This window comes from Erpetoichthys calabaricus, chromosome 12, assembly GCF_900747795.2.
Source record: "Erpetoichthys calabaricus chromosome 12, fErpCal1.3, whole genome shotgun sequence".
Classification (NCBI taxonomy): Eukaryota; Metazoa; Chordata; class Cladistia; order Polypteriformes; family Polypteridae; genus Erpetoichthys; species Erpetoichthys calabaricus.
In genome coordinates, this window is record NC_041405.2 from 29,168,605 (window position 1) to 29,190,584 (window position 21,980).

Genomic DNA, 21,980 nt, shown 5'->3' on the forward strand with positions numbered 1-21,980 from the left:
CTTTTCTGCACAACCTTTAATAAGGAAGTAAAATAATATATTTTTCACTGGATATGTTGACTAAGAGAACAGCTAAAGCTATACCACTGGTACAAAATAACAAAGCACCACAGAAAATGAAACCAAAAGTCCAAATTTAAATTAGTGTGTTAATTTGTTATGCTGAAAGCATCAGTTTTTTACCTTCTTTAAGCTTTTCATCCTGTGGAAAGGGATCATCAGCATGCACGTTCGCTGCAATGAGAACGGCTCGGGAGTCTTCTAGGACCTTGAAATAACAAACATGAGGCTCAGTGTATACAGGGTTTACCAATAAACTGAAAATTATCCTGAATAATAAGAATCAACTGGTCTTCTCCTCAACCAGTGATAATAAAAATCAGTCTTTAGATACCGAGTTACTGTTGCCTTTCCATCAGCTTGAACCAGTCTGGCCATTCTCCTCTGACCTCTGGCATTTTTGCCCAGAGAACTGTCACTCATGGGATATTTTCCATTTTCTGAACATTTTCTGCAAACTCTAGAGATTGTTGTGCATGAAAATCCAAGCAGTTTCTGAAATACTCAGACCAGCCCATCTGGCGCCAACAGCCACGCCACACTTAAAGTTACTTAAATCTCCTTCCTTCCCCATTTTGATGTTTGGCTTGAACTTCAGCAGGTCGTCTTGAGAATGTCTATGTGCCTAAATGCACTGAGTTGTTGCCATGTGATTGGCTGATTAGATATTTGAGTTAACAAGCAGTTGAACAGGTATACCTAATAAAGTGGCCAGTGAGTGCAGTTGTCCAATTCTTTATCTGTCTCTTCTGGCCCTAGCAAATTGTTTTTTAATATATCACTTTAAATTGCAAATGCCATCACAAGGTTCCTCACAAAGAAAAAAGAACAATGTAAAAGTACTGGTAGAAAGAAATACTGCAGTAAAGTTTTTTAGGAAAATCCATCTAAATAAAAGTATTCAAAATTAAGTTTGAGGCAGCCAGTAAATGCAGACCTAACTTAACAGAAAAATGGTGGATTTTCAGCTTTGACTTGAACAATACAATTGTAACCTCAGAGGCCTAAATAAAATAGAATCAGTTCTTTTTTGCTTAAGAATTGTACTGAATAAACACATTTAAAGATATTACTAGAGTTTGAAATGAAATCTTTGTGGCTTAACAGCAAAGAAAAGAAGATGAAAGTTTGAAATTTCTCACTGGCCCATTCAATGTAGGGCGGAGTGGTGGCTCTGAGGTAGGGATTTGCACTGGTAATTGGAAGGTTTCCGGTTTGAATCCCAGAAACGGCAAAAGTGACTCTACTTTGTTGGGCCCTTAACCTGCAATTGCTCCGTCCTGGGTTTGACGTTAATCTGCATCCAGCCTCCAACCTGCAGGGAAGAACCTGGGGGTTTATGGCAGAACTGGCACTCCGGCCACCATACAAAACCATACTGGTGTGGTGCTGAGGTGTCACCCGTCACATTGCTGCACTCTGGTCCTAATCTGGGATCTTGAGTTGGTTTGTCATGTGGTGGGTGCAGCAATGTGCTGTATCAGTGCCTGCTCTCTCTCTCTCTCTCTCATATGCACCTCACCTTAAAGAGCCCCTTGAGCATGATGTCGATAATTTTGTATTGCTGGTTAACGTCATTCAGCTCCACCAAGTTCTTGAGTGCAGTTAGCTGGTCTTTTCGCTTTGTTTCAAGCAACCTCTTATCTGATTAGAGTACAAATAAGGATGACAAACCTGCCTAAGGTGACACTTACACATTTAATAGAGCACATTGTCAAAAGGCATTCACAAAACAGACAAGAGAACATCCATCCATCCATTTTCCAACCCACTGTATCTTAACACAGGGTCATGGGGGAAGCGAACCTGGGTCTTCTAACTGTGATGCCTTTATTCAAATTTATTTATAATACTTGAGATACAATTGTCTTTTTCTCCCCAATTTCACCACAGGCAGGTGAAGTGACTTTCTTATGGTCACACAGGGTCAGCAGTGGAATCTGAACCCACAACCTCAGGGTTTGAAGCCCAAAACCTTAACCAGTACGCCTCACTGCCTGTATGATGCAGCCCTGTGCTAAAATCATTTGTATTAAATTTCTTCCTTCATCCAACAACACTCAGAACCCAGAAAGACGATGTGAAAACAGGATGTTAGGAATTTTTGTAAATTTATTGATGATAAAAAAAAAAAAAATTCTCACATTGACAGAAGTATTCAGACTGTCTGATGTAACACTTGATATTTGGCTCGAGTGCATCCCCTTCTATTGATTGTGTGGGGTCCACCTGTGGTCAACTGAATTGATTGGATCTGATTAGGAAAGGCACACACCTGTCTCTAGAAGGTCTCTCAGTTGACAATGTGTATCAAAGCCATAACTAAGAAATGAGGTTGGAGACATGATTGTGTTTAGGTGAAGATCAGGAGTAGGTTACAAAACTATTTTAGTAATATTGAAGGTTCCTAAGAGCACAGTGACCTCCATATTTGGAAAAAATCTGGAACAACCACAACTCTTCCCAGAACTGGCCACCCGGCCAAACTGAGCAACCAAAGAAGAAGGGCCATTATAAGAGAGGTGACCAAGAACTTGATGGCTGAGCTAAACAGAATCTGCGTGGAGACAGGAAAAGCTTCGGGAAGGACTGTTACCACTAAGCTAATCTGGGCTTTATGGCAGAGTGGCCAGGCGACACATAAAAGCCCGCATGGAGTTTGCAATAGAACACATAAAGGACTCTTGAAGACCAAGAAAAAAGATTCTTTCATCTTGTGAAACCAAGACTGACTTGTTACGGCCTCAGTTTTAGGCATGTCATGTGGAATTAACAAGCCACCGCTTATCAGCTGTGCAATACCATTCCACTGGTGAAGCATGGTGGTGGCCAACATCATGCTGTGGGTCTGTTGTTCAGTTACAAGGACTAGGAGACTAGTCAGGGTTGAAGGAAAGACAAAAGGAGGAAATTAAAGAGATACCCTTAATGAAAACCTGCTCCAGGGTGCTCCGGACCTCAGAATGGTCCACAGGTTTACCTTACAATAGGACAATGACAAACACAAAGCAAAGACAATACAGGAGTAGCTTAGCGTCAGCTCTGTGAATATATTCTGGAATAGCCCAACCATATCACAGGCTTAAACCCAATTAAACATCTCTGGAGAGACCTGAAAACAACCATCCACCGATGGCCTCCATCCAACCTGACAGAGCTGGAGAGGATTTGCAGAGAAGAATGGCAGAAAATCCCCAAGCCCAGGTGTAGGGAATGGTGGTCGTGTCACACCAAAGAAGACCCCAGACAGTAATCGCTGCCAAAGGGGATTCAACTCAGTCCTAATTAAAGGGTCTAAATCAGGCATGTCAAACACGCGGCTCGCAACAGAAATCTGTGCGGCCCGCATGACAGATCCTAGCTAGCACTAAACTTGTACAAAATGATTACTATCGTTTGTGATTGAATCATTCTGCATCTTCGATATTACTTATTGACTTTTCTTACTTCCGTCTTCTGACAAAAGCGCATTTTCCCATGGTATTACGGTACCGGAAACGTCATCTGCTAGTATAGTTGCATCTGTGGCGTCAGCTCCTTGATACCCTAGGCATGACACTAACCGCCAAGTACCCCCCGCGTCCCCCCCGAAAGCCTGGACCAAAGTTAATGAGTGCTAGGCTGCAGCAGCCTGGCAGGCTACACTACTGGCTGGGCTGCTGAGACTGGCCACTGGAATGAACCGACCATCACGAGTAGTAATAGTTTGCATATATTAGTGTTGTTTTGCTCTAGTTTTATGTCATTTTGTGCTAGTATTGTAACGAACAATTAGTGCAGACTACAACTGAAGATCTGAAGTGGAGACGAGAAGTTGGTAACGTTGTTTATTAACAAATTTTTGTGATTTTGAGTTTCTAAAATTAGTGTAGGTCAGGGGGTTTTTTGCATAGCGGCTTATTTTACAATATAAACTTTGAAGTAAGCTTAGTAAAGCAACATTTTCAGCTGCACAATGCCAAACATGCGTAAATTGATAGGCCTATGTCTTTGCCATTTAATTTAAAAAGAAATATTTGCATTGCAGTATGACGGGTACAATGACCTCGACCAAGGTCAAAAGAAAGCTACAAGATGAGCATCGTATCTTTCAAGAGAAATGGCAACTGCTATATTTTTGTATGCCAAGAAATGACAAAATTCATTATCTGAGTTGCAATAATGTCATTGTTGTACCAAAAGAATACAATATTAAAAACGGCACTACGAAACCCACTGCAAGACTCATGACAAATACATGGCAAAATTCCAAGAAGATAAACTGCGAGAAATGAAAGGTAATCCAATTAAACAGCAAACACTTTTCTTCAAGGTGCATAAAGAAGGCATGGCTTGTGTAAAAGCTAGTTATGCACTGGCTGAACTTATTGCGAGCAATGCTAAACTGTATACTGAGGGAGATTTCATTAAGCAGTGCATTGTGAGAGCAGCAGAGATCGTATGTCCTGAAAAAGCAAAGGCTTTCAAAGATATATCACTAACATGAAATACAGTTGCTGATAGAACTGATGACATGGCCAACTTGAGGGAACAGTTCAATAAGTCAATTGAATTAGAGTGCTTTTTGATCGCCATTGATGAGTCAATGGATGTAACGGGCATTGCACAGCTTGCTATATTTATAAGAGCTTGTAACACAAACTTAGAAATTACAGAGGAGTTGTTGGAACTTGTTCCCTTGCATGACACGACTACCAGCGAGGACATTTTCAACAAGGCTGAAGAAGTTCTTCCTAAGTACACTCTGTCTATGGAAAAGCTTGTTTGTTTGGCAACAGATGGGGCTGCTACAATGGTGGGACACACTAACGGTGTTGGTGCGAGGCTGTTGTCAAAAATACGTAAGAAAGAACCTGAATTGCAAATTTGCTGACTTCCACTGCATAATCCACCAACAATCGTTGTGTTTGAAGGTTTTGAAAATAGACAAAGTCCTTAAACCAGTTGCACAAACAGTCAACTTCATTCGTGTACGTGGACTAAATCATCAACCGTTTTACTTCATTACTGGAGGATGTAGGAAGTGAATTTGACACCGTTCCTTATTATACGGAGGTACGTTGGTTATCTTGTCACAAAGTACTGAAGAGGTTCTTCCAGCTGCGAGAAGAAATAACATTGTTTCTAGAGATGAAAGGAAAAGATGTGAGTTTTCTAAATGACGACATGTGGATGAAGGACTTGGCATTTGAAGTGGATTTGACTGGACATTTGTATGACTTGAATCTGAAGTTACAAGGAAAACACAGACTTGTAACTACAATGTACGATGATGTGAAAAGCTTCCAAGGCAAGATTCGTCTGTGAACACATCAATTAAGAAAGGAGAATCTTGTCCATTTTCCTACATGTCAGGGTCTTAAGCATTCAAATGACAATTTGATTTTTGGAGGATTTGTTTTCCAACTTGAATTACTGAGCAATGAATTCAGTGAGCATTTTCGTGATTTCAGTTCACACGATCAGGACTTTGCGCTGTTTACGTCACCATACTCTTACAACGTTGAGAATGCACCTGAGAATTTCCAAATGGATTTGATTGAACTGCACTCAGATTCTATACAACGAAGTTGGTGTGCCAGGCTTGTATGCTTACCTGCCACCCTCGTATGTGCAGATCCGTAAGTTGGCATCGAGAGTACTGTCTATGTTCAGAAGCACTTACCTTTGTGAGCAATTGTTTTTGTTAATGAAAGCTACCAAAACCCCACATCGCTCAAGACTTACTGTCGAGCGCACCTTTCATCCCTCATAAAAGTTGCAGCTGCACAAGATTTCAAGCCTGATATTGAAGAACTGGTTACTAACAAGAGATGCCAAGTGTCGGGACAAAAGAGATAGATCTCAGACTGTAAGACTCTTATATAAGGACCTAGCTAAGAGGCTAAGACTCTAATTGTACGCTGTTGTACGGAGATTGTATGGAAATAAATTGCTTTTCTTTAAACTTTAAGTGTTAAGTTTTTTAAAGTTTTCAGTATTGGAAAGAAAGCTACAGTAACTTTGTATAATTAGTATTTGTTACAGTGCGGCCCGTTGACGCACGTATGGCAGTTGAAATGGTCCACCAATGGTAGTGAGTTTGACATGCCTGGTCTAAACACTTGCGTCGATGTGATATTTCAATTTTTTATTTTTAATAAATTTGCAACAGTTTGTAAAATCCTGTTTTCACTTTGTTGTTTGGATGAGGCAAAAAAAATGAACTGAAATGATTTTAGCATGATGTTGCAACATAACAAAATATGTAAAAAGGGGAGGAGGTTTGAATACATTCTCAAGGCACTGTAACATAAACACAAAAAGGAGGAAAACCAAAATGAGAAGGACTGGTTACACTCGGTTTGTTTCAAGTGTGGAGCCTTGGGGGATTCTAGGCTAAAGTGCTCTCGAGTAAGAGTGAAACAGCCGCTTCATAGCAAAACTTCCTGCAACAATATAATCAGTACACTCTTATTTAAAATCGATACAGAAAGACGGAGAAGCTAAATGGAAAATATAGTACATGTTACCTTTTTGTAAGGCGAACCATAATGAAGTAATTATATGGAAGTGTGAAAATGGAAACCCTCAGTCTAATTTAAACAGAATTGGAGATACTGTAAATGTATCATATGTCCCAGATAAGAAAAGTTATCGCTAAAAAATATAAATACATACTGCAGTGAAGCAGGAGGTCAGAATGTGCGAGTTACTCAAGTAAGTGATGGCACAAAAACAACGAGACAAAAACTAAAGATAAGTAGAAATGAGCCACAGCCACACATGAAACCACAACAAATTAAACAATAAAAGTCAGAAGGCCAATTCTGACTGAAGACAGCAGCTGTTTACGCTGCAGAGAATTAAAGGTCTATAAGTGCTAAAGTATAATGCAATAGGAGTGTGCATGGGATATACAGTGCCCTCCATAATGTTTGGGACAAAGACACATTTCTCCTTTATTTTCTCCTTCTCCACATTTTAAAATTACAAATCAAACAAATGATTAAAACGCACATTGCAGACTTTCATTTAAGGGGATTTGCTGACATTTTTTGTTTCACCATGTAGAAATAGCAACACTTTATCTACATGCCGACCCTTCCATTTCAGGGAACAACAAACTAACTGGTGTCACAGGTGTTTGTAATTCCTCAGATGTGTTTCACTGTTTCAATCTTTAAAGTCTCTAGTGGCTATTGTTCAACATGAGGACAACAGCTGTGCCAATAAAAGTCAAAGAAGCCATTATGAGGGTGAAAAACAAGAAAATAACCACTAGAATTGAACCTTAGAATTACTTAAATCAGGGGACTCCAACTCCAGTCCTGGGGCCTCATGTATAAATGGTGTGTATGCACAAAAATGTTGCGTAAGCCCATTTCCATGCTCACATCACGTTGTATAAAACCTAAACTTGGCATAAAGCCACACACACGTTCACGCCAGCCAAATGCTTGGCATATGCAAGTTCTACACTCTGTTTTGCAGACTGGTAGCACCCAGCGTCAAAGCAGTGTTTTTTTTCCAGTGTGGCTTCCCTTTGTTTTTTAGATCCACATCCCTGACATAGCTTTATCAAATACACTGAAATTAACCGCATATTGTTTATTTGTTTATGGCATCTGATTGTAATTAACCTGTAACAATGGTCCAAAGAATGGCCAAACTATTCCAAATACCATAGCTGCTCGTTTATACTTCACACGCCCGCATCATGGTTGCCATGCGTTTCCAGCGTTCATTTGACGTGTCCCCTGAGCAGGTCCTCAGAAATTAACGCGACACATGCGCGAGTTGCAGAACCAGCAAAAAGTCGGGGGGCGCAGTGTGCTAAAAGTTGGAATGTGACGTCAGAGTCTCTGGTTACTATCTACAAGTGACAGAAAAATGACTCGGATCCTACAAGATCGATGTGCGCGCTTCAATGTTTGATGAATGGTTTGATGTGGTGAAGCAAAATGCCGACATACAAATGCATTCGTGGTGCTTTTATATTCGAGCGTCGCATATTCCCAATCTTAATGACACAATACATTTTAAAAGTCTCACATACTGTCTTCTGTGCCGTCTTTTTTTCTAGGGCTTCCAATCCTGACGTGACAGCAGCGGCAAACAGCAATAGATCACCACACTGAACACATTAAATGTATGATATTCCAACCCTCTGCACATTTAGAATCCTAAAATTTATTCTTGATATCACTTTCATGATGAAATGCATTAAAGTATGTATGTTACCTTTTACAGATAAATCGTTAAATTTTGTTTAAATAATGAATACTGTTAATAATTACACACATGAGGGTGACATGGTGGAAGCACTGCTGTCTCGTAGGGAGTCCCATTGCTGGTATTCTCTGCCAGGAGTTTCCATGTTTTCCTTCTGGGTTTCCACAGTGTGCTCCAGTTTCCTTCCAAAGATATGCAGATTTGGTGACACTAAAATGATGCTAGTGTATGTGTGTGCTGGTAACCACCTTACAATGAGCTGATGCCCATCTAGGGATTGTTTCAGCCTTTTTGCTGGAATGGAGAAATACCTGGATTGATGGATTTAATCATTAAACATCCTTTTCAGAGATATTGGGGTAAGGTGTCATCAGAATTTAATGGGTGTTCCAGTCAATTCACAACACAGCGAAGCTGAACCTGTTCTCACCGTGATATCATCTCGCATTGCCACCTGGTGGATTCCTCCAGATTTCCATAAAGTACACGCGCAAGTATAAACAGTAAAGCGCTTGTGTTGCAGGAGTGTCCACTGCAGCATGCATCGCGTGAAGTATAAACCCGGCCTTAGCGTGTTCCTCTCACTGCACCACTCAGAGTATTTATCCCACTGTATCTGAGTGTGGAATCACAGCTGTACAGCAGCTGATTGGAAAGAGAAGTCTTGGGGTACAGCATCTAGCACACGCTGCCTCAGCCATGCTGCCTATTTGAACTGCTCTCATAAGATAAACACTTTAGAGCCTTTCTTGTATGGACCTCTCAGTTCTGAAACAGTTTTATCCCAAGAACTAAAAAACGCACTCAATCAGTCCATCTAGTGCTCCTTGTAGAACTGTTTGTATTTATAAGTACAATTACCTCAATGTAAACTTGCGATACAGTTATAATATTGCACAACCTGAGACACTTTACAAAGAGCGTATTTACATATGGTGGCGATATTTTTAAGATGAAATGCAGCAAAATATGTTTATTACATTATACAGAAAAAATGTCAACATCATTTAAATAATCTATATCGTTAATAATTAAACATGTAGGCGGCACAGTAGTGCAGTGGTAGTGCTGCTGCCTCGCAGTAAGGAGACCTGGGTTCGCTTTCCGGTCCCTCCCTGCGTGGAGTTTTTATGTTCTCCCCGTGTCTGCGTGGGTTTCCTCTGGGTACTCCGGTTTCCTCCCACAGTCCAAAGACATGCAGGTTAGGCGCATTGGCGATTCTAAATTGTTCCTAGCATGTGCTTAGTGTGTGGGTGTGTGTGTGTGTGTGTGTGTGCGCCCTGCAGTGGGCTGGCTGCCTAGGGTTTGTTTCCTGCCTTGCGCCCTGTGTTGGCTGGGATTGGCTCCAGCAGACCCCCGTGACCCTGTAGTTAGGATATAGCAGGTTGGATAATGGATGGATGGATGGATTAAACATGTGAGGACACGGTGGCACAGCGCTAGCAACAATCTGGTGCCCCGTTCAGAGATTGTTCCTGCCTCGTGCTATATTCTTGCTGGGACTGGCGTGACCCTAGATGGATAGATGGATGGAATAATTAAACATGTACTATGAAGATATTTCAATTTTCCTTAAAAGTTTTGAAGAATCAACATTCTAAGCTTACAGATGGCTTAACGTCTATTACAGAGCTGATTGTGTGGCGATTGGGTATTTGGAGAAAGAAAAGTAAGGACAGGATTTGGGGGTTAGTACTTTTGAAAGAGACAGTACTGCTGCAATAAATTATTTCATCGAAGGTCACGCATGGCGCAGCAAGCATCTTGCGGGGGGGCAGGAACAATCTCTGGACAAGGTGCCAGCTCCTCACTATAACTGCGCCACCGTGTTCCCATGTTTAATAACATGCTTTAACTCCTATCATCATGAAAATGATATCATGTATACATCTCAGTATTTTAATTATTCAGAGAGCTGTAATATTACGAATGTAATGGATTCTGTGTCCTGTTGGAGGAAGAGAAAGCCTGTTTAAGAAGCACTTAGTGATTCACACATTGAGCACATAGAAGAACACATACAAAACAAAGCATTTAACGTGCTACTTTAGTTACGATGGTATTTGAGAAACTAGTAAATTAAACGATTTAAAGATGAAGTTTATGATGTTCTACTTTAATGACAAAATAAACTACGTGATAAAAGTGAAAATTTCGAGATTAAAGTTGACATTTCAAGCTTTTTCCCCCACTGTGTGCCTATTTTTTTTCTTTTCTCTGTACCCTAATAAGCTTTCATATGACACTCAGATGGTAGGTTACGACTTGCTTTTTCATGGCAACTTTGATATCTGAAAACTTTTTTATTTCGGGCACTGTGCGACTTTGTGAACTTGAGCTTTCGAGTTTCTCCGACGCTCTATGTCACTCAATCAACTTCCTCTTGTTGTTTATACCACTGTTTAAACCAACAAATAGTACCTTTTCCTTGCCTCCACTTGGTATTTGCTGAAATTCTATTTTCCCCCTTGCTTTTGCCATTGCCTTTTCACAGAACACTGAGCTTAAGGGTATTTATATTGATTTGCATATTCAAAGAGGCGTAATTCTGGGAGGAGTTTGGGAGTGGCGGCAAGTGCATGCACGTGCGTTAATTTTCACGCTGACCGTGATTTATGGATCAGAAGAATGTGGCGAACACACAGATTTATGCATCTGGATTTTTTTGTCCGTACGCACATTTCCACTGTTGTCCGTACGCCATGTTTTAGTGTGAATTCTACGCACGGCGTTATGCATGAGGACCCTGGAGAGCTACTGTGGTTGCAAGTTTTCATTCTAACTCTTTTCTTAATTAGTGACCAGCTTTTGCTGCTAATTAACTATTTCCCTTTATTTTAATTGATTTTTCTTGAGACTCTTACCACTGAATTGATTCTTTTTGTTCCTTAAATGGCACCTAAACATAAATTTGTTGTGAACTGAGCCAGCAGATGACCAGCTAAGTTGGGGGCCTCAAACTCAAACCTTCAATCAGTTTATTAATTTGAAGCCAATTCTCGTTGCTAATAAAACCCCTTATTTAATTCCATGGCGTTCATTCTGCCATAGCAGACATTTCCAAAACTGCTGATTTTCTTTTTTAAGAGCGCTGTCAAAATGTTTTGTGTACCTGAGCAGATCAACATTACTGAGGCCTTCACCTTTCTTTATTTTCAGTTATTGTGTGATGGATGCAGGTTGTAGTTTATGTGTTGGTTCATTTTGTATCTTAATATTGTTTGGTTGCTAATTACGGAAAAAGGAAATAATTAAGGGGCCTGGGTCTTCAGTTGTGCATCAATTAAAATTAAGGCAAAGAGTTAATTAGCATCAAAATCTGGTCACTAATTAAGAAAAAGGGTTAGAATGAAAACCTGCAGCCACAAGTAGCTGTGCAGGACTGGAGTTGGAGACCCCTGCCTTAAATCAACTGCTTGGAATATCATTAAGAAAAAAGAATGTACTGGTGAGCTCAGTAAACATAAAGGGACTGATGGGCCAAGGGAGACCTCCACTGCTGATGAGAGAAGAATCCTCACTATGGTAAAGAAAAAACCCCAAATGCCTGTCCAACAGATCAGAAACAGACTTCAGGAGGCAGATGTGTGTGTCAGAGACGACTATCAGCACAAGAATTTATGAACAGAAATACAGAGGCCACACTTGAGAACAGAAATACAAAGGCCACATTGCAAGATGCAAACCACTAGTTAGCCACAAAAACAGGATAGCCAGATTACAGTTTGTGAAAAAAAGATTTAAAAGAACCTGTAGAATTCCGGAAAAACGTCTTGTGGACAGACGAGACCAAGATGAACCATGAATGAATCAGAGTGATGACAAGAGCAAAGTGTGGAGACCAAAAGGAACTGGCCAAGATACAAAGCAGACCACCTCATCTGTAAAACATGGTGCTGGAGGTGTTCTTGGCTTGGGTATGTATGGATGCCACAGGTCCTGACACACTTCACTGATGATGTAACTGCTGATGGCAGTGGCTCGATGAATTCTGAGGTGTGTAGAAACATCTGACCTGCTCAAGTTTCAGTAAATGTCTCCAAACTCAGTGGATGGCGCTTCATCCTACAAGAAGATAATGATTCCAGACACAAGTTTTTCAAAGATAAAAAATGGAAAATTGTTGAATGGCAATGCCAGTCACCTGATTTAAATCCAATTGAGCAGGCTTTCCATAAGCTGAAAAAAAATAAGCGGGCAAGACTCCAAAACAAGAAGGAGCTGAAGATGGCTACATTAGAGGCTTGGCAAAACATCACCTGAGAAGACCCTCATCACCTGGTCATGTCTACGAATCACAGGCTCAAGAACTCATTGTATGCAAGGGATACATGACAAAGTCCTAAACAGGATGGCTTTAAAAGACCTGCCATTGTTGTGTCCCAAGTGTTATGGTGCCCTGAAATGAGGGGGCCATGTAGAAAAAGTGTTGTCATTTCCACATGCTGTGACTGAAATGTATGCAAATCCCCTTAAATGAAAGGTTGCAATGTGCACTTTAATCATGTCTGAATTGTTTGATTTATACTTTTAAACCGTGGAGCAGAGGGATAAATTAAGGAAAAATGTGTCTTTGATCGAAACATTATGGAGGTCATGTTATTATCTTTAAACAGGCCAATGCGTAGGAGACATGTGAACAAACAGTGAATGAGCTAGCGTGCTGCTACACACAGGTAAACTCAATTATGGCACAGGCAAAAACAAATCAGAGCCTGTTTTTCAATTTTAAAGGATACAGATTTCCAAGCTGCTATCTCGCTGCTCTCTACGGGAATTTGTGAAAGAGGAGGAGGCAGCTGCCAAAGCTAAGCTGGTCAGGACGGTGCAAAGCTGTAGCAGGTCCATTAGGATGGTCTTGTAATCTGTAAGAGAGACAAAGAAAAGCTAAATTAAACCATCTCCACAAAGGTTTAAGACATTTGTCATCAACTTTCTTTTACGTTGCATAAATGCTTACCCAGAGCCCTTTACTGCTGTGAAAAAGACACCAGCCAACAGTCACTTGTCTGTATTTAATGTTAATCAGTGGCTAACAAGTTGTCTTGAAAGGTAATAACAATAATAATAATTCTTTACATTTATAGAGCTTTTCTAACTACTCAAAGGGCTTTGGTGAGTGGGGAGCCACTTCAACCACCACTACTGTGTAGCATCCACCTGGATGATGCGGCAGCAGCCATTTTTGAACCAGTATGCTCACAACACATTAGCTATTAGGTGGTGAAGGGGTGAGAGAGATAGCCAATTGGAGACAGGGGTTAATTAGGGGGCCAGAATGACCAGGCCATAGTGGGAAATTTAGTCTGGACATCAGGACATACAATCCTTTTTATGAAGGTTGCCCAGGGATCTTTAATGACCAACAGAGAGCCAGGACCTTGGATTTACAGTATGTCTCAACTGAATCACAGCTCCATTTTTACAGCACAGTGTCCCCATCACTGCATTGGGGCATTCAGACCACAGGGTAGGTGCCACATGCTGGCCTCTCCAACATATCTTCTAGCAGCAACCCAAGCTTTTCCTAAATGATCTCCCATCCAAGTACTGGCTAAGGGTCCCAACATGCTTAGCTTCAGGTGGATAACCTCTTCTGAAGTGTATGTGGTAAGGCTGCTGGTAAGTGTATGAAAAGAGCCTGCACTAAAACTCCTCCAAATGAAGAATTATTTCAGTGTCGAATTAAAAGGAAAACACACAATGAGTCAGAGAACCAGAAAGTCCTTCTGATCGGACAGCAAAGCTTGCATGAAAGAGGCTCAGCATGGCCCAGCAGAGAGACACATGATTCTTCATAAAACACAGCAAAATGCCCTACCTGGCAAATAATGAACAATCAGACCAATCCACTAGATACATGACTCAACAAATCCCCCTGTTCTGAATGCTGCTGATTTAAAACCCTCAGAGAAGTGTTACATTCAGCGAGAACAGCATGCCAGTAAATGTAGCCCAGGGCTAACGGCAGATGGGTTACAAATAAAGTGAGATGTAACTTAAGGTGGTACAGAACATTCATTTAATGCAGAGAAAAAAATCTCATGGGTGCTAGGAAAGTACATCAAGCATACAGCAGAAACAGTTTGCTTCACTCATCCAACCATCAATCCCATTTTTTCAACTATTTATCCAGCACAGGGTCTGATAGGTAATAAAAATTTAAAAAATGATCTTTCTTTGCTGTGTGAAGACATGAAAAGAAAAGGAAAAACAGGGCATAAAATACTATAGTGCACTTTAAAGCTAACAAAATGGTGAACTTGATAAGCTAAAGAGCATCACACTACAAAACTTTTCCAAACGATTTTCAGTTGTGGACTTCACGTACGTAATCTTAGCGAGTCGGAAGTGGTCGTGTACTGTGATGTACCCAGCGACTCAGTGCAACCAGTCGGCAACTCACCAGTTTGAGCTGCATGCTCTGTGTATGTGAGAGCCGAGAATTAATGAGTACTCATCTGGAAGAACAATGCATACAAATCAGCCGTGGAATAAGAAATACGGGTGTTTTGGACCTCACAAACAGGAGAGCAGCTTGTGTGTCTAATATCTCAAATTTCATGTATTGTAAGAGGATGGGTATGGGCAGCGATGGCACCTGAATTCTCTGTACCTCTCAACTGCACCCTTGCTTCATCAGACAGCATGCTATTGGTGATCAGATAAAGAGCCCAGTTTGCAATACTCTGGATGTGTGAAACTGTGCTGGAAATACATCAAGCACAATTTGACATCCCCAACAGTATACTGTCGTGTAAATTTCCATACCAGATCGGTCGAGCCCCGGGTTAACAACGACCGCCACCAGTACTGTTAGCCAACAGGGTGCTGGTGGAAATTGGGCTACTGTTAGCCGAAGAAGAAGAAGAAGAGGGGGGAGACGTGTCCGGAGGCAGGAGGAGAGGAGGAAAGTAAAGAGAGTGGAACTGAGGGTAAGAACTTTGAATGTTGGCAGTATGACTGGTAAGTGGAGAGAGTTAGCAGATATGATGGAGAGAAGGAAGGTTGATATATTGTGCATGCAAGAAACTGAATGGAAGGGGAGTAAGGCCAAGTGGAATGGAGGTGGATTTAAATTGTTCTATCATGGTGTGGATTGGAGGTGAAATGGGGTAGGAGTTATTCTGAAGGAACAGTATGTCAAGAGTGTTTTGGAGGTGAAAAGAGTGTCAGGCAGAGTAATGATTATGAAGCTGGAAATTGGAGGTGTGATGATGAATGTTGTTAGTGCATATGCCCCGCAAGTTGGGTGTGCGATGGATGAGAAAGAAGATTTTTGGAGTGAGTTGGATGAAGTGATGAACAGTGTACCCAAGGGACAGAAAGTGGTGATTGGAGCGGATTTCAATGGACATGTTAGTGAAGGGAAAGGAGGAGATGAGGAGGTGATGGGTAGGTATGGTGTCAAGGAGAGGAATGAAGAAGGTCAGAGGATAGTGGGTTTTGCCAAAAGAATGGACATGGCTGTGGTGAATACGTATTTTAAAAAGAGGGAGGAACATAGGGTTACGTAAAAGAGTGGAGGAAGATGCACACAGGTAGATTACATCCTATGCAGAAGAGTTGATCTGAAGGAGACTGAAGACTGCAAAGTGGTGGAGGGGAAAGTGTAGTTAAGCAGCATAGGATGGTGGTCTGTAGGATGACGTTGGAGATCAAGAAGAGGAAGAGAGTGAGGGCAGAGCCAAGGATAAAATAGTGGAAGTTGAAAACGGAAGACTGCAAGGTTGAGTTTAGGGAGAAGGTGAGACAGGCACTGGGTGGCAGTGAAGAGTTACCGGACAGCTGGGAAAATACAGCAGATGTAGTAAGGGTGACAGCAAGAAGGGTGCTTGGCATGACATCTGGAAAGAGGAAGTAGTAAAAGGAAACCCGGTGGTGGAATGAAGAAATACAGGAGAGTATACAGAGGAAGAGGATGGCAAAGAAGAAGTGAGATAGTCAAGAGAGATGCAGAAAGTAGACAAGAGTACAAGGAGATAAGGTGCAAGGTGAAGAGAGAGGTGGCAAAGGCTAAAGAAAAGACGTATGATGAGTTGTATGAGAGACTGGAAACTAAGGAGGGAGAAAAGGACCTGTACCGATTGGCTAGACAGAGGGACCGAGCTGGGAAAGATGTGCAGCAGGTTAGGGTGATAAAGGATAAAGATGGAAACGTACTCACAAGTTAGGAGAATTTGTTGAGCAGATGGAAAGGCTACTTTGAGAGGCTGATGAATGAAGAGAACGAGAGAGAGAACAGGTTGGATGATGTGGAGATAGTGAATCAGGAAGTGCAACGGATTAGCAAGGAGGAAGTAAAGACAGCTACTGTATGAAGAGGATGAAAAATGTTAAGGCCGTTGGTCCAGATGACATACCTATGGAAGCACTGAGGTGTTTAAGAGAGATGGCAGTGGAGTTTTTAACCAGATTGTTTAATGGAATCTTGGAAAGTGAGAGGATGCCTGAAGAGTGGAGAAGAAGTGTACTGGTGCCGATATTTAAGAATCAGGGTGATGTGCAGGACTGTAGTAACTACAGGGGGGTAAAATTGATGAGCCACAGCATGAAGTTATGGGAAAGAGTAGTGGAAGCTCAGTTAAGAAGTAAGGTGATTATTAGTGAGCAGCAGTATGATTTCATGTCAAGAAAGAGCACCACAGATGCAATGTTTGCTCTGAGAATGTTGATGGAGAACTTTAGAGAAGGCCAGAAGGAGTTGCATTGCATCTTTGTGGACCTGGAGAAAGCATATGACAGGGTGCCTCAAGAGGAGCTGTGGTATTGTATGAGGAAATCGGGAGTGGCAGAGAATTACGTAAAAGTTGTACAGGATATGTACGAGGGAAGTGTGGCAGTGGTGAGGTCTGCGGTAGGAGTGACGGATGCATTCAAGTTGGAGGTGGGATTACATCAGGGATCGGCTCTGAGCCCTTTCTAATTTGCAATGGTGATGGACAGGTTGACAGACAAGATTAGATTGGAGTCCCCATGGACTATGATGTTTGCTGATGACATTGTGATCTGTAGCGATAGTAGAGAGCATGATGAGGAGACCGTGGAGAGGTGGAGATATGCTCTAGAGAGGAGAGGAATGAAGGTCAGTAGAAACAAGACATAATACATGTGTATAAATGAGAGGGAGGTCAGTGGAATGGTGAGGATGCAGGGAGTAGAGATGGTAAAGGTGGATAAGTTTAAATACTTGGAATCAACAGTACAAAGTAATGGGGATTGTTGAAGAGAGGTGAAAAAGAGAGTGCAGGCAGGGTGGAACGGGTGGAGAAGAGTGTCAGGAGTAATTTATGACAGATGGGTATCATCAAGAGTGAAAAGGAAGGTCTACAGGACGGTAGTGAGACCACCTATGTTATATGGGTTTGGAGATGGTGGCACTAACCAGAAAGCAGGAGACAGAGCTGGAGGTGGCAGAGTTAAAGATGCTAATATTTGCATTGGGTGTGATGAGGATGGATAGGATTAGAAATGAGTACATTAGAGGGTCTGCTCAAGTTGGACGGTTGGGAGACAAAGTCAGAGAGGCGAGATTGTGTTGGTTTGGACATGTGCAGAGGAGAGAAACTGGGTATATTGGGACAAAGATGCTAAGGATAGAGATGCCAGGGAAGAGGAAAAGAGGAAGGCCTAACAAAGGTTTATGGATGTGGTGAGAGAGGACATGCAGGTGATGGGTGTAACAGAACAAGATGCAGAGGACAAAAAGATATGGAAGAAGATGATCTGCTGTGGGAATCCCTAACAAGAGCAGCCGAAAGAAGAAGTAGTCATGTAATCGGACACATTCAGGCAATGAGATCAGGCAATGCAATCATCTAGTTTGACATCCCCTCAAACAGACATCAGTTTAAGGTCATCTAACCTAACCAGAGACACTTCAAGGCCTGGCCAAACACTACATTTTCTTCTGTGACATTTAACAGTAATTGTGTCTCTCTTCCATGAAGCATAGGAGTAGATTGGGGACCATGCACTGATAGCACGTTGCCGTACCCAACACATGCTGAACCACCTGGATTGGGATCCAAGCGCAATGGGTGACACCTCAGCACCACACTAATTTGAATGGAATGGAATAGCTGATGGCTAGAGTAACAATCCTTCCACCAACCTCCAAGTTTTCCCTGCAAGTTGGAGGACCAGCTTGCAGGGCTGGATGCAGGTTAACGTCATACTCAGGACAGAGCAAGAGTAGGCACTGGTCAAATTAGCTGCTACTAACTGGGATATGTACACTGGATAAGAATGAATAAACAAACAAACAAACAAACAAATAAATAAATAAATATTTAACAAAAATACAGAACTCTCACTACAACTCACATCCAGAAGAACAAAGGCAGAATATGCATCTGCTAACTAAAAGGAGACTTGTAAAGCTTCACGGTTTAGCAAGACAGGCTATAATTAACGCAGCCCACATGTGGAGATCAGCAGGAGACATACAGGAAGCCTAATTAAGAAAAGATGCTAAACAGAAAAAACATTAAATCGTACAGAAAAAAAAAATAAAAGATTGGATGGATTTTTTTTGCTATAGTTTCTAGTCAAACTCTTACAGTCGTGTGAAAAAGGAAGTATACCCCATGGAATGTTTTTTTTTTCTTTTTTAACACGTGCACATATCAAGAATCGATCTTCATTTAAACAGTATACTACCGGTCAAAGGTTTTAGAACATCTCAGTTTTTTCAGTTTATATGAAATTGCATGCAGTTTAATGACTTAATATTTCATGGAATCAAGGCATAGAACATTTAAAATAAGTCAAAGAATCATTAAGTGTACAAAATATAATTGAAATTTTTGATTCCTCAAAGTAGCCTGCACCTTTTTCTGATATAACGTATATACACGCAGAAAAGTTCTCTCGCAAAAAGTCGGGACTTGACTTTACAGTATAATTTCTAGTATTTTATAATGTCGATCGTATAAGTCGAATGCGGAAAACTCACGTTATTGATACAAGGGATTATGATATGCTAACGCCCATTGTCAAACATGACTGACCGACTGACTTAGTCAGACAGACAGACACTTTATTAATCCCAAGGGGAAATTCACATACTCCAGCAGCAGCATACTGATACAATAAACAATATTAAATTAAAGAGTGATAACAATGCAGGTATACAGACAAACAATAACTTTGAATAATGTTAATGTTTACCCCCCCAGGTGGAATTGAAGAGTTGCATAGTGTGGGGGAGGAAAGATCTGCTCAGTCTGTCAGAGGAGCAGGACAGTGACAGTAACAGGTTCCTGACACAAGATTTAAAGTTGGGTGAAACTGCCAATAACCCGAGACTGATCTCGGAGTGCAAATTTAACAGGGCAATAATTAAAATGTCACTTTTTTTTTTTTAAATTTTTTAAAAGAACTGTGGTCAGGTCAGGTTGGGCAGCATACACTGGTATAGCACGTTACCACAACCACCACACGACAAAACAGCTCGGGATCCTGGTTGGCAATCCCCCAGGCAGACACGTGGTCCAGTCCCACCCTCCGGAAATGACCATCCATTTACCGCAGCCAGGAGTTATGTGGGCATCCCCTTGGCCTGTTCCGGCCACTTGGGTCCTCAACAATGAAGATCCCATGAGCCGGATCTCCCTCTGGGAATCTCGCCACATGGCCGTAGTGCCATAACTGACATTCACTCACAATGCAGGTAATGTGCCTCACTCGGGACTGAGTTGTAAAAAAAATTAACAGCTAGACATTTATTAATTTCACTCAGGCATTCGAACGGGAGCATATGATTGTATTATGGTAATGGTACCCTGAGAAAAAAGTATGGGTAACTCTTTAGTTTAGGTAACTGTAAAATGCATCTATTGCTCATTTACTGTTATGTAACAAGATCTTACCAAACACTTTTTTGGGACTCAATAACACTTACAAAGCATCAGTAAAGTGTTTATTCATCTGTGCAATATGGCCTACTGAAATAACTTCACCTTGGAATGGTCAGAAGTGTGTTAAGTGAGACGCACAGAATGTCACTTGATATTGCATACTTCAGTATAAGACTTGTGAATCCTTCATATCTCTCTATTATAATAAAAAATTCTTTGGGAGACGAGATGTGATTTTCTCAGAGAGACATTTTCACGTCCTGCGAGACGAGACTTTGTGCCAATAGATTTAACCAAACCCGAGGCTGGATATAAAAGACAAAGAGTAGATGACAAAGTAGAACATCATAAAGAATTCAAAAACATTGGTGCAATACACATGCAGAACAGGTAAGAGATAATGGAAGTACGAAAATTCAAAAGTCTCAAAAAAATGATAGTAAAGATCACATTACTGCAAACAAATGGAAATTGTTACTCGGTGAAATAACAGAACAACGAAAAGAGACTGAATATATTGTTCGGATTTAAACTTTAAGTCGGAGACTTGAAGATCGTCTAATTTGTGTTGCCATCAGGGAAAAGTAGTGTCTCTTCCCAATGAAGAGGCCTATCCGTGAGAATTAAAAATTTTGTTGTTTGCTGAAAGTGAAATCCACATATGCAAGCGACTGAGACGTGAAGTTGCTGGCACATAGCACAGGCAGGGGGGTTGGCGAGCGAACAGAGCAGAGGGCAGAGCCCCCTAGTTTAAAAGTAATTTTACCAACTTATCAAAAGCCACACTGCATTGAGATTAACAGCCACTTTACAGATGTTCTGTAGGCCTTTCTTAAGGTCTTTTTATATAGCAGTAAATGAGTAATTTAGGTACTGCAAAAATTCATTCATTAAAGTGTTACCAAGTACGAATTTCTGACAAAAAAAAATGAACATTTCTGGGCGATTCCAAGCTTCTGATCAGTAGTATGTATAAGAATTACTTAAATATTAAAGATTAATCTATCATGAAGGAAGGACAGTGTGAACAGATGCATCATTTCAGTTATGCAGTAACAGCAAAGGAGTCAGAATACCGATCTACAAAACTATGTCCTTCATTGTCTGGGGGATACCCTGTGACTCAGAATGTCATTATAGGAGGAAAACTGAATCAAACTAGACTAATTCAAAATAAATAAATACAATACAATACAATACAAATACAACAGGCACGATAAGGAATTGGAACCTTTTTTAATCCATATTACTAACCGAGAATGGTAAACCTGAAGGCATGGACGCAGGTACACGGCGATGGGACCATGAGACATAGTGCGCAGGCGCCAAAAGCGCGCGTCTCATAAACCGCAAGCGAAGACTGATCCACCGCGAACAAAGGAGTCACGGCCCAAAAATGAAAGAGCTCAACTAACGTGAATAAGACATGAAGCAACAACGTGCCCATAGCTAACGACTAACGACACAGCCACACAAAAAAGAGGATTCTGCGCTGCACCCCAGAGTCAAACGGAAGAGGCTACGGAAGCCCCACAGGTCCACAAAGATAGTACGGAAGGCGCGGGAAAGTACGAAAGGCACAGGCACCTACAACGTGCTTCTGAACTAAACGTCCACACTACACAACATGGTCCACACGCTTCTAACACACCGCAAGCATAAACACGAGATAGTACAGAAACCACACAGATCCGGACTCCACAATATATGTGAATCACAATACTATATGTACTCACGGAAAACACAAACAGAAGAGGCTTCGACGTCCCGCCCCACAGTCAAACCAGGACAAGGTACAGATGTCCACAAAGCACAGCATAGTCACACCCGAGATAATACGGAGGG

At 41.3% G+C, this 21,980-nt stretch overlaps 1 protein-coding gene across 2 annotated transcripts in view; it reads right to left on the bottom strand.

Annotated features, from left to right (window-relative positions):
• The window catches only part of LOC114662005 (coiled-coil domain-containing protein 134-like), a 51,844-nt gene that overhangs the window by 16,429 nt on the left and 13,435 nt on the right, over positions 1 to 21,980 (bottom strand). For both annotated transcript variants that reach the window (XM_028815288.2, XM_028815287.2), the window contains exons 2-4: positions 13,014 to 13,139; positions 1,583 to 1,704; positions 184 to 268 (exon numbers count right to left, since the gene is read on the bottom strand). In XM_028815288.2, the coding sequence (XP_028671121.1) occupies positions 184 to 268; positions 1,583 to 1,704; positions 13,014 to 13,122 (316 nt within the window). In that variant the 5' untranslated portion in view covers positions 13,123 to 13,139. The remainder of the gene's footprint in view (positions 1 to 183; positions 269 to 1,582; positions 1,705 to 13,013; positions 13,140 to 21,980) is intronic.